General features: G+C 49.3%; 1 protein-coding gene across 1 annotated transcript in view; it reads left to right on the top strand.

Moving 5' to 3' along the window:
• Positions 1-552: 552 nt before the first annotated feature.
• Positions 553-13,309, top strand: part of PITPNC1 (phosphatidylinositol transfer protein cytoplasmic 1) — a 322,554-nt gene continuing 309,797 nt past the window's right edge. The window contains exon 1 of the mRNA XM_050762493.1: positions 553-1,521. Coding sequence (XP_050618450.1) covers positions 1,474-1,521 — 48 coding nt within the window. The 5' untranslated portion in view covers positions 553-1,473. The remainder of the gene's footprint in view (positions 1,522-13,309) is intronic.

The following is a 13,309-nucleotide window of genomic DNA, read 5'->3' as shown; positions in this document are numbered from 1 at the left end:
GTGACTTTTTGAACTTAGGAGTGCGGATACGAAAACCTACTCTTTCTTTCTGCTGTGCGGAGCCTGCACAATCTGCAGAAAGATTGCAGAGCCGGGCCAGGCGAGGTAACAGGCTACGTGGGGTTCATGTGCTCTCTGGTTGTTCCCTCCCCCTGTTTGTACTTCATTTCCATTCACAGGGCTGCACTTCCCAGTTTTCCAGGATCTCTCCTCTGAAACCAGGCAAGGGTTTGTTCCCAAATCCCACCCATTGCCTCTCCAGCCCTGGACTTGCTTACTGGACCACACATAGGTGGTGGGCATTGGTGACTTGTCCCTAGGGTCAGGGGATCAGAAACTGCCCAGAGGGGCTGGATGGAGCTCGGCGGCACTCAGGGCACAATGGAGAGCGGATTCAAAGGGCAAAGGAGCCGAGGGAAGCCCCTCTGCCCGAGCCTCCCCAGCGCTGGCCGGGCTCCGCTCCGGAGCAGCCCCGCCGTCTGGCAGAGACATGCTGTTTTGTTTAAATCCTCCACATTCTTTGCCATTTCCCCATTGGCCGGATGGGGCTACCCTCCCCGCCGCGGCCGCTGCTGATGTCAGCCTTGCTCGCGCTCGCTCCTCCCGCACCCACCTCCCGGGCCCAGGCACACTGCATCGGCGCGGACGCTCCGGCCCCGGCGAGGTGGCTGCAAACTCGCGGGCACGCACGGCGCCCGGGGAGCCAAGGGACTCGGGGGAGGGGACGCGCGCGGAAGGCGCCAGCTTCCTCCCGCCCGCCCCTAGCAGCCGCGAGCTGAGGTTGGAGGCGCCCGGGGCCCCAGCCGGGCAGAGCCGAGCGGCGGCGGCGGCGGCTTCCCTTTTCTCCCCGAGCCGAGCCCCGGAGCGGCGCGGGGACCGGCCCTAAAAAGAGCAGGAAATCTTGTTTACCGCCCGCGGAGAGGAGCCGATCGAGCCTTTGTCTGGAAAGTCAGCATCTCCGGCTCCGGCTGCAATGTGTTCCTGGTGACATTAGCATCGGGCAGACCCGCCGGAGGAGGGGGTTCGCCAGGTTCCCTTCTGCTTTCGGAGGCGGATCGAGCGGGTGACTTTTGTGCATTCGTTTTAATTTTTGGAAATCTCTCTTTTTTCCTCCCTCGCTCGCTGCCGGGCATGTCCTGATCTGGCGGCCGCTCCTACCACCCCGGGCTGCCGAGCAGAGCCGTCACCAGCGGGTCTCCCTCCCTACCTCCCTGACTTTGCAACACCGCGTTCTAGGAGGACCGGCCTCGGCGAGGGAGGAGGCGGAGGAGCTGCGAACACCCGGACCCAAACCCTGACATGCTCTGGGGCGGAGAGGAGGAAGCCAGGAGCTGAGCTTGCCGCGGGGGCTGCTTCGCCCGCCGGCTACGAGCGCTGGGCTCCGGGCGCCCTGCCCTGCGCCTGGGCGGCAGCCTTGCTGGTCTGGAGGGCGCCCCCAGCTTCCCGCCCCGGGGATCCGCGGCCGGCAGGACCATGCTGCTGAAAGAGTACCGGATCTGCATGCCGCTCACCGTAGACGAGGTAAGCGCCGCGCCCGGCCCGGCCTCGCCCGCTCCGGGACCGCCGCCGCCGCCGCCGCCTCCTGGCCGGCGAGCCCCGGGCTAGCGGCAGGAAACCCAGGTGGACGTTGCCCCGCAAGCCCGAAGGCTGGAGGAGAGGAGGGAGGGGATTTGCGGCTTCCACTTGTCACCCCAGCGGGGGAGGGCGGCGTTGGGTGGGGCGGCGGACTCCGGGTGGGCTCTTTGGGGGCGCCCAGAATCCAGACTGTTGGGGATCACAATGAGCCAAAGGGAGTGGGTGCGCCCCCTCCTTCCAAATAAGAAAATGAATAAAGCAAACCCAAGAGCCCCCGGCGCGCGCTGTAGCTGGGGTTTGGGGGGCACCCCGTCCTGGCCGTGGGCCCATCTTCCCCTCCCCGCCCTCTGCGGTCAGGTCGGGGTGCAAGGAGGAGCCTTGCGCCCTCGGGATCTGCACGCCCAGAGCCCCGCGGGGGGCACCTCGGAGCCCTTGGGGAGGTCCCTGCGGGGCCCGACTTCTCGCCGTTGCCGCGGTCTTGGGCGCCGCTCCCGGCACGTCCGCCCTTCGAGGCTTGGGACCCGGCTCTGTCCTTTCGCAAACCGCCTGGCTCGGAAACTTTCTGCGTCTCTTATTTCTTCCGCCGCGGGGAGCGTGGTCGGCCCGCGAGCCGGGAGCGGCTGAGGCTGCGACGCGGCCACAGGAGGGCGCTCCAGCACGTGGTGCCGGGGCAGCGGCTGCCGGCTGGGGGCGCCGGGCGCGGGGCGGGGGCTCGTCCTCCAAGCTCGGCTTTGCTGCCCTTTTCCCGAACCTGCGAAGCCACGAGCCCCAGCATTCAGGAAGTGGTGACTCAGACTGGATTATTCCAGCCCCGGCTTCCCTTTCTTCCCCTTCTTCCTGCCCACCTTTGTGGTGATTTCACGACTGCTGAGCGTCTCTGTCCAGGGACAGCGAGGGAGCCCAAAGCCAAGCACGGCAACGTGAAACTCACTAGTATGGTTTGGTGTGGCAACACACATGAAATCAGCCACCCACACCGTCTTTATATTTAAATCTGGTGCCTTGAAACTATCAGATATGTTATTGAGCCACCACTTGGTGAGAGGGGCGATGCGCTTTGGGAGAGAAAAAGATCCTTAACTGAGAACGTGGCTGTGCTCACAGGGGCTGTCCGTATTTGCCATCTGGACCAAGGGTTAAGGCAAGACCCAACTACAATCCAAGACAAAATCAAAGTAGCTGCAAGTTTACAAAACGCATCAGGGGTACACAGGCTGCCGAGGAGGGAGAGATCAGCTTCCACCAGAATGATCAACCGAGTTTTGGAGTTCTTTGGCATTTGAGGAGGTAGCATTTAAGTAGGGTCTGGAAGGGTGGATGCCAGATGGGTAGACAGAGATTCGAGTTGCATATGACCTTGTAAGTGGAGAAGCAGGACATAGCTTTGTGGAGAAAGCGAAAGGCAAATGAATGGGACTGGTTAATAGGTCTTTCCAGAAAAGGTGGATATCGTCCCACCTTCTGGGCAGTTGAGCTAGAGTAATTCACCTGGGAGGCGTGGATCCCTCTACTCTATCTCCGAATGACCTTGTTTTTTGATATGAGTTTGGATTCTAGGAGCAATGTTGGGACTGCATGGAATACACAGAAAATTACAGGTGATAATCAAGAAAAGAACCAGTTCTAGAAGCTTCTCTACTACCTACAAAATCTCTTTATCCTAGTTAGTTCCCTTTTCAGGCTTTCTGAAACACTCAGGCAGATGCTTTTCCCACTTTTGTTTTTGTACCGAAATATCCACAGGTATAACATGGGGTAATTACATTTGAATGATATAGGTGGAGGCCCTTCCTTCCTTCCGTCCTTCCTTCCTTCCTTCCTTCTTTCCTTCCTTCCTCCCTTCCTCCCTTCCTCCCTTCCTCCCTTCCTCCCTTCCTCCCTTCCTTCCTTCCTTCCTTCCTTCCTTCCTTCCTTCCTTTTTTCTTTTCTTTTTTGTTTTTTTGAGATGGAACCTTGCTATGTTGCCCAGGGTGGGGTGCAATGTCGAGATCTCAGCTCACTGCAACCTCCACCACCCGGATTCAAGCAATTCTTCTGCCTCAGCCTCCTGAGTAGCTGGGATTATAGGTGCCTGCCACCACGCCCAGCTAATTTTTGTAGTTTTAGTAGAGGTGAGGTTTCGCCATGTTTGCCAGGCTGGTCTTGAATGCCTGACCTCAGGTGATCCGCCTGCCTCAGCCTCCCAAGGTGCTGGGATTACAGGCATGAGCCACTGCGCCCGGCCAGCCCTTCCTTTCTTAATTGGCCAACAAAATCAGACTCATCAGACTCCACCTGTAATATAATTATAAATTCTTTAATGTATAATTCATTTTGGCTAAAGTATGATTCAGTTTCTGTAAGGTTCATATTCTGAAGTCATTTTCTGCTTTGTCAGAGAAGCAGGAGGGCAATTTAGATTAATAGATGTTTCCAATTAAAAGGATTCAGATTAGCTAAATCTGATGATGAATGAAGACATGAGGCCTAGTTTGCCAGATGTTAAACCCCTAAAGTCAGAACTGATAGTAAATTCCACAGTCTCCACCATCCCCTTTTACACTGACCTTAACATTGAAAATGAGGAAGCAACTTGAGTTTCTTCAAAGAAGATGTTTAGGTAAACTTTGGAAGCCTAACTTTTTTTTTCCTTTCGAGACAGGGTCTTGCTCTGTCACCCAGGCTGGAGTGCAGTGGTGTGATCCTGGTTCACTTCTGCCTCCATCTCCTGGGCTCAAGTGATCCTCCCACCTCAGCCTCCTGAGTAGCTGGGACAACAGGTGTGTGCTGCCAATTTTTTTACTTTTGTAGAGACAGGGACTTGCTCTGTTGCCCAGGCTGGTCTTGAACTCCTGGGCTTGAGTGATCCTCCTGCCTCGGCCTCTTAAAGTGCTGGGATTGCCGGGCGCAGTGACTCACGCCTATAATCCCAGCACTTTGGGAGGCCGAGGTGGGCAGATCACGAGGTCAGGAGATCGAGACCATCCTGGCTAACATGGTGAAACTAAAAATACAAAAAAATACTAAAAATACAAAAAAATTAAGCAGGCGTGGTGGCAGGTTCCTGTAGTCCCAGCTACTTGGGAGGCTGAGGTGGGAGAATGGCATGAACCCGGGAGTCGGAGCTTGCAATGAGCCGAGATCACGCCACTGCACTCTAGCCTGGGTGACAGAGCAAGACTCCATCTCAAAAAAAAAAAAAAAAAAGTGCTGGGATTACAGGCATAAGCCACTGCGCCCGGCTTGGGAGCCTAACTTTTGCTTCCACTCTTGGTTGGCTCTGGACTGATTCAACCTACATGGATCTTCTAGAACTTGTTTCTGTTTAATCACCAGAGTTCATTGGTAGCAGTGTCCATACTTTTGAAAATGAAGCAAATGCTTATGCTTCGAAGAGTCAGTGAGAGAACCCATACTTTGCCTGCTTCTTGTGCCTGGCCTTATCCCTTCTCCCTCATTTAACCCTCTGGTGGTGGTGGGCGGTGGAGCATTAGTGGCACTGGTGTGTTATTATCCATATTTTGCAGATGAATACATTGAGATTCAGAAAGGTTAGGTAATGTGCTCCAGGCCACACAGCTAGTTAATAGGCAAGCCAGGAGGAGAGCATGGTGAAACCCATTATTTGTTGTTGCTTACTCTGCTTTTTACCTGTCACTAGTATTTAATCCAGCAAAAGGAAAAACATTTCTTGAAAACAGATAAAGTCAGCACTATCAAATAAATGAAAAATCAGAGGCCTTTTGACTTGCTATAGATGGTACTGGCGTCTACTATTTCTCTACTACTTTATTTTAACACATAAAATGTTCCCTAGTTCCAGGAAAAAAGAACATCTCTGGGAGATCAAGAAAATAAAGCTGAGCTACTGTCTAGAATAGAGTGTTGGTGGGGTTTTTCGGGGGTGTGTGTGTGTGTGTGCGTTTTAGACATTAATTTCAGAGTAAACAATTAGTAAAAGTAACATTCCACAGATTAATTTTAATTAAAACATTTCATTGGAATAGTTCCTTGTTTGTGTTAAATGTAGGGGTCTCTGAACTCAATATAAGCCTGTTGGAAAGGTATGAACAGGAAAAGTTCCTGAGAACTGAGAGTTGCTATAGAGAGAAAGTTGTCATTATCTTCATTTGAAACATTTGGTAGCGGTAGACATAGATTCTAGAGTTTTTGTTTGTTTCTTTTTTTGAGCCGTAATCTTGCTCTGTGGCCCAGGCTGGAGTGCAGTGGGATAATTTCGGCTCACTGCAACCTCCACCTCCTGGTTTCAAGCAATTCTCCTGCCTCAGCCTCCCAAGTAGCTGGGATTGCAGGTGCCCACCATCACTCCTGGCTAATTTTTTGTATTTTTAGTAGAGAAGGGGTTTCACCATGTTGGTCAGGCTTGTCTCGAACTCCTGACCCCAGGCGATCCGCCCACGTTGGGCTCCCAAAGTGCTGGGATTATAGGCACGAGCCACTGCCCCTGGCTGATTCTAGAGTTTTAGACCTAGAAGGAATATTGCAGATGATTTATAATTGAGTCATTTATTTATTTATTTACTTTCGAGATGGAGTCTCGCTCTATTACCCAGACTGGAGTGCAGTGGTGCAATCTTGGCTCACTGAAACCTCTGCCTCCTGAGTTCCAGAGATTCTCCTACCTCAGCCTCCAGAATAGCAGGGATTACAGGCGTGCACCACCCCAGCCGGCTAATTTTTGTGTTTTTAGTAGAGACAGGGTTTCACCATGTTGGTCAGGCTGGTCTCGAACTCCTGAGAGTTCACGCCTAGTGAGCCATTTCATTTTATGATGAAGTCTAGACCTGTAGAAGGTGCAATTAAGCTGTCTACCTCATTGACAAACTTTAGGCTAGAACCAGGTCTGATTTAAGGCTCAAGGCTGTTCTACTGTATGGAATTCTCCCTCCTCTGAGATACCTTGCTGGAAGAAAATATTCTCCTGAGGACCCACGTGTAAAGCAGGTACACTGGCTCTAGTCTCTAGTAGAAGGTGGCTGGGGACTCCGACCCTATGTGCTTAGCGGAGGTTCCATTGGAGCCTATTGGAAGGGTGGCTCGCCTCCTCTGCCAGCCACTCCTTGGTCTCAGTGAACGACCTGCTCACCAAGGAGGCTCCTTGGAGCACAATCTGAAGATCACCCTGCACCTACCACCCTCACCCCAGAGGTACTTGTTAGTAAAATGAGCATCTCTCAAGAGACGCTAAGCACATCCTAATATTATCTAAGGCAGGAATCCTTTCATTTTCATTGCTTTCTGTACTGTTTAACCGTTCTGGCTGGGTGCAGTGGCTCATGCCTGTAATCCCAGCACTTTGGGAGGCCGAGGCGGGTGGATCACCTGAGGTCGGGAGTTCGAGACCGGCCTGACCAACATGGAGAAACCCCGTGCCTACTGAAAATACAAAATTAGTCAGGCATGGTGGTGCATGCCTGTAATCCCAGCTACTTGGGAGGCTGAGGTAGGAGAATTGCTTGAACCTGGGAGGTGGAGATTGCAGTGAGCCGAGATTGTACCATTGCACTCCAGCCTGGGTAACAAGAGCGAAAGTCTGTCTCAAAAAAACAAAAACAAACAAACAAAAAAATCAGTTCTTGTTCAACAGTTCCTGTTCTGACTGCATTAACATTAATATGTATACTTTTAGGGATTGATTTGTGGTCTTGAGGGATTTGGTGCACAATGCAGAAAAATAGAAACACTTGCCTCTGCTCCAAGAAAAGAGAAAGAAAGGAAAGAAAAGAAAAACAACTTTTTCTTACAGAATATTATTTTGTTCTTTGCCCTGGCAGGGAGCCAGTGCACTTCATCCAGGCTCCCCCAGGGTCCCTGGAGAGTTTTCTTGCGCACATTTCTGAGAACAGATTTGGGATCAGGGTGGTGCCGCCTCTGGAATGACATGAATGGAAATGCCAAAATGCCCAACAGTGCTCCTTGTTCTCTGCTTTAAACCATTTTCCTGAAATGCATCTGCAAACATATCCAGGCAGAAATTATTGAAAGGAAGAGATTTTAAGTTTGCTGCTGGCGTCAATACCTCTGAATATAAAGGATAAAGACTCCTTGGATTAATCTCACAGACTTTCCCCAAGGTTTCTCATAAACATAATTTGGAAAATGTTTTCCTTGTCTGGTGTAAAAATTTTATTCTGAATAAGATAATTCTATAAAAAGTTTTCTCAAGAATGAGCACGATATTGAGAAGTTGTTTTATTTTATTTTAAATTTTCTGTTGAGAAGGGACCAAGGTCAGCATCATGTATGTGATTTCTGAGTGATCCAGGTAGTTTCATTGGCTTGTTCTGAGAGGTGAAGCCAGCTGGACTTCTGGGTGGGGTGCAGACTTGGAGAACTTTTCTGTCTTACAAGAGGATTGTAAAACGCACCAATCAGCACTCTGTAGCTAGGATTGTAAAGTGCACTAATCAGCATTCTGTAGCTAGCTAGAGGTTTGTAAAATGCGCTAATCAGCACCCTGCAAAAACATACCAATCAGCTCTCTTTGGCTAGCTAGAGGTTTGTAAAATGGACCAATCAGTGCTCTCTAAAATGGACCAATCAGCACTCTGTAAAATGTACCGATCAGCAGGACATGGGCTGGGACAAATAAGGGAATAAAAGCAGCGCCCCCCCCCTCCTTCCAGGCTGTGGAACCTTCCAGGCTGTGGAACCTTTGTTCTTTCATGGTTCACAATAAATCTTGCTGCTGTCCACTCTTTGGGTCCGCACCACCTTTAAGAGCTGTAACACGCAGGGCAAAGGTCCGCAGTTTCATTCTTGAAGTCAGCGAGACCAAGAACCCACCAGAAGGAACCAACTCCAGACACAGTTCCACAGCCAGGGGACAGTGGAGGTTTGCCTAGCTGTCTGGCAAAGCTCCATTTTTTTTTTTTTTTTTTTTTTTTTTTTTTTTTGTCATAAAGGGCACAGGGAAAGGAGGGCGGGTAAATAGATTTGTGCAAACCTTTCAACACTAATGGAACAGACAAGGAGCAGATGCTGTCCTCCTGGCTGGTCAGTGAAATTGACTCTGTCCATGAAAGAAGCTGCATTTTCCCAGTGACTTGGGTGGAAGTACCTGGCACAGGAAACGGATACAGGGATCAGGGAAGCAAACTATTGTTAACAAAACCCTGGTTAAAAGTAGGTAGTAATTAACTTTTGCTTTTTCTTATTGTGATATGGAGGAAGTTCCTAAGGCTCTTAAGTCAATTTAGAAACCTTGTGTCTGATTGCATGAGTGTGACTGATATTCCAAAGCAAAGCGAATAATATTCATTTCAGTAAGGCTGTTGTTTCAGGTCACTGGAGAATATTATTTATTGTAGGCATTAAAATAAATTAATATACTTTATTTATTTATTTCGAGACGGAGTTTTGCTCTTGTCGCCCAGGCTGGAGTGCAGTGGCACTATCTCGGCTCACTGCAACCTCCGCCTCCCAGGTTTCTTTTTTTTTTTTTTTTTTTTTTTTTTTTTTTTTGAGACGGAGTCTTGCTCTGTCACCCAGGCTGGAGTGCAGTGGCCGGATCTCAGCTCACTGCAAGCTCCGCCTCCCGGGTTTACGCCGTTCTCCTGCCTCAGCCTCCCGAGTAGCTGGGACTACAGGCGCCCGCCACCGCGCCCGGCTAGTTCTTTTGTATTTTTTAGTAGAGATGGGGTTTCACCGTGTTAGCCGGGATCGTCTCTCGATCTCCTGGCCTCGTGATCCGCCCGTCTCGGCCTCCCAAAGTGCTGGGATTACAGGCTTGAGCCACCGCGCCCGGCCTGCCTCCCAGGTTTCAAGCGATTCTCCTGCCTACTTCAGCCTCCCGAGTAGCTGGGATTACAGGCGCCTGCCAGTACGCCCAGCTAATTTTTGTATTTTTAGTAGAGATGGGGTTTCACCATGTTGTCTAGGCCGGTCTCAAACTCCTAACCTCAGGTGATCCAACCGCCTCGCCCTCCCAGAGTGCTGGGATTACAGGTGTGAACCACTGCGCCCAACCTAAAATAAATTAATATAGTTTAAACATTCAACCTCTTTAAGAGCTTCCCCTCTGCCAGGGATGTGTAGGTATGGGATAGGGAGTGGGAAATCACAACGTTTTGGATTTTTAAAAATGTGAAAGTGTATGCACAATGACAGGCAGTAAATGTGTTTTTCAGGAGCAGTAATTTCTGGAAAAGTACATCTAGATTGATTGCTTTAGCGGCCTGAGTGAGATTGCAGCACCCTGGCTGGCTTGTGTGGGCTTTGGCCTGTTTTCTGTTGCCTGGAGGTCTGTAGTGTTAGGCAAGTCTGAAAACTTTTTTTGAAAACTAGGTAACACTTTTGCCCCGGTTCAGAGAAACAGACTGAGTTCTAGAAATCAGCTAACTTGTACTGAGAAGGTTTTATGTATCTTTAACAAATTCAGCCCACCGGGAGAGGAAAAGGAGAATTTCAGACTAGAAATCAGGAATTTTGTATATTCCCAAGTGAAGATTTTTCTTATAGGTTACAAGGAGGATAAGGCACAAATATATTATAAATATTAAAATGGACGAACCAATCGTATCTGGAAAATGTAGAGTTGTCTGGAAAAATCATCTTGGAAGCTTTACTTTTTGTACTATGCAACCTCTAATTTACAAATAACATCCAAATCATTCAAACGAACAGTGTCACAGGGCTGCACACCGCCAGGGGGCGCCATTTACATGGGCCCCAGTGGGAGTAGAGCAGTGTGGTCGCCTGCAACTGACCAACCTGCCTTTTATCGCCCTTTCATGCTCCCAGCCCCTGCTGCTGTCCTGGGTTAGAACTTGAAAGTTTATACCAAACTCATGGGGTTTACAAGTGGAAACATCACACCCTTAGCATCGTGTTTCCTGAACACTCCATCTACAATAGCTTTTTCCCCATCTAAATCTCTGGCCAGGCACAGTGACTCACGCCTGTAATCCCAGCACTTTGGGGTGCCAAGGCGACAGGTTACTTGAGGTCGGGAGTTCAAGACCAGCCTGGCCAACATGGTGAAACCCCATCTCTACTAAAAATACAAAAATTAGCTGGGCGTGATGGTGCATGCCTGTAATTCCAGCTACTCGGGAGGCCGAGGCAGGAGAATTGCTTGAACCCGGGAGGTGGAAGTTGCAGTGAGCTGAGATCGAGGCTGCACTCCAGCCTGGCTGACAGAGCGAGACTCTGTCTCAAAATAAAATATAAAATAAAATAATCTTTTCCTTAATACTCTCCCTAATTATATCCTCTATTATCTGCCTCTCCACACCTGTTTATTCCTTCAGAGCATTTATCTCAATTTGTACTTATTTTGTTTACTTGTGTTATCTATTGCCATCGTTATCTTTTCAACACGTAATCCACGTGAGAAGATACTGATAAAATTTTTTCACTTATTTTTTTTCATACTAAGTCTTTGAAATCATGTGTGTATTTTCCGTGGACACGCATCCCAGTTTGCACTGGCCACTCTGCAGTGCTCAAGGACCACGTGTGGCTTGTGGCTGCCATACTGGACAGTGCAACTCTGGTGCTTAAACTTAGGGTCCACACATAGTAAATATTTGCTGAATGAATGGATAGGAAGAAGCTGAGAAAAACAGAAACCATTTAAGGAAGCCTGATCCTCTATGGTCTCCTGTAAAAGGTTGAATATTTTTTCACTTCTATACTGCCTGAAATTTTGCCAGTTAGAGATATCTTTTGTATTTAAAACATCCTTATTTTAAAATTTCTTAGTGATACCCCTGAGAAGTTTGAAATCAGTCATATATATTTAGGAGTTATTGTAATTAGACTGCTTTCCTCCCAACTCCCAGAGGAGTTTGTATATTAGTTTTCTTTTCTTTTTCTGTTTTTTTTTTCCTTGGAGTCTTGCTCTTGTTGCCCAGGCTGGAGTGCAGTGGGCTGATCTCAGCTCACTGCAACCTCTACCTCCTGGTTTCAAGCGATTCTCCTGCCTCAGCCTCCCGGATTACAAGTGCCCACCACCACACCTGGCTAATTTTTGTATTTTTAGTAGAGATGGGGTTTCACCATGTTTGCCGGGCTGGCCGCGAACTTCTGACCTCGTGATCCACCTGTCTTGGCCTCCCAAAGTGTTGGGATTACAGGCATAAGCTACTGCACCCAGCCTCTTTTCTGTTTTACTTTGAGACATAGTCTTGCTCTGTCACCCAGGCTGGAGTGCAGTGGCATGATCTCAGCTCACTGCAACATCCGCCTCACGGGTTCAAGCAATCCTCCCGCCTCAGGTTTCTTAGTAGCTGGGACTACAGACCAGCACCACCACACCTGGCTGATTTTGTATTTTTGGTAGAGACAGGGTTTCACCATGTAGGCCAGGCTGGTCTTGAACTCCTAACCTCCGGTGATCCAACCGCCTTAGCCTCCCAAAGTGAGCCACCGTGCCTGGCCATGTATTAGTTTTCTATTGCTATGTTACAAATGGTCACAAACTCAGTGGCTTACAACAACACCCATTTATGAGTGCACAAATTCTGTGGGTCAGAAGTCTGGGTGTGGCATGGCTGGATTCTCTGCTCAGGGTCTCATAAGGCAGACATCAAGGTGTCAGCCAGGCTGCCTTTCTTTCTGGATCTTGGAGTTGTCTTCAGGGCTCACGTGGTTGTTGGCAGAATGCAATTCCTTACAGTCCATCAGTTAGAGGCTCGCTCCTAGAGGCCACCTGCCGTGTCCTGCCATGTGGCCCTCTCCACAACATGGCAGTTTGCTCTTGCAAGGCCAGCAGGAGCTTCTATTGCAACTTCAGATCTCTGACTTGCTGTCTCTGACTTCTCGATGCTTTTCCAAAAGGGCTTACCAGTCAGTGGGTATCTTGAGGGCCATTCCGCCTCTCCTAGGAAGATTCGCTAAATTAGAGAAGTAGTTATTTCTTGAATCTGGAAAAGAGGGCTATGGAAGTTCCAGGTTGACATCATGAAAACATCCATTCACAGATACTTTATTGAACTCCTGCTCTGTGCCAGGTGCTAGGCCTGGAGTGGCTAACAGGGCAGGTAGATCCCTGCCCTCCTGGAGCATCTAGGCCAGAGGATACTGGAGAGGTTTTATTGTCATATAAAAATAGATGATGGACGTGGTTGCACAGGTCTGTTAAGTGTATTAAGAACCATTGAATTGGTATGTAAAGTACATCTCAATAAAGCTTGTTGTTGTTGTTTTGTTTTGCTTTGTTTTTTGAGATGGGGTCTCACTCTGTTGCCCAGGCTGGAATGCAGTGGCGCAATCTTGGCTCACTGCAACCTCCGCTTCCTGGGTTCAAGTGATTCTCCTGCCTCAGCCTCCTGAGTAGCTGGGACTGCAGGTGCGTGCCATCACGCCCGGCTAATTGTTTGTATTTTTAGTAGAGACGGGGTGTCACCTTGTTAGCCAGGATGGTCTCAAACTCCTGACCTTGTGATCTGCCCGTCTCAGCTGCCCAAAATGCTGGGATTACAGGCGTGAGCCACCATGCACGGCCAAAGCTGTTGTTTTTTAGAAATAGAAGTGCTTACAGATTTGTTTGAGCAGAATAGATACCCATGTTCAGAGAGAGAGGGAGAGAGAGAGCCATTGAGAGGCAGAGAGTGCCGAATGTGAATTTGTGTCAATTGAAAATTTACAGTCCCCGTCCTTGAGATGGCTCTGGTTGTCTTGAATTTAGCTTTCCAGAGGAGGAGGTTCTCTTCCGCAGCAGTGTGGGAAAAAAATCTACCAGATTTGGACCAGAATGACTGCAATTTAGGTCAGAACATGATACTTAGAG

Source organism: Macaca thibetana, chromosome 16 (assembly GCF_024542745.1).
Source record: "Macaca thibetana thibetana isolate TM-01 chromosome 16, ASM2454274v1, whole genome shotgun sequence".
NCBI lineage: Eukaryota > Metazoa > Chordata > Mammalia > Primates > Cercopithecidae > Macaca > Macaca thibetana.
The sequence above is the reverse complement of the archived record's forward strand: the minus strand, read 5'-3'. Positions and strand labels throughout refer to the sequence as shown.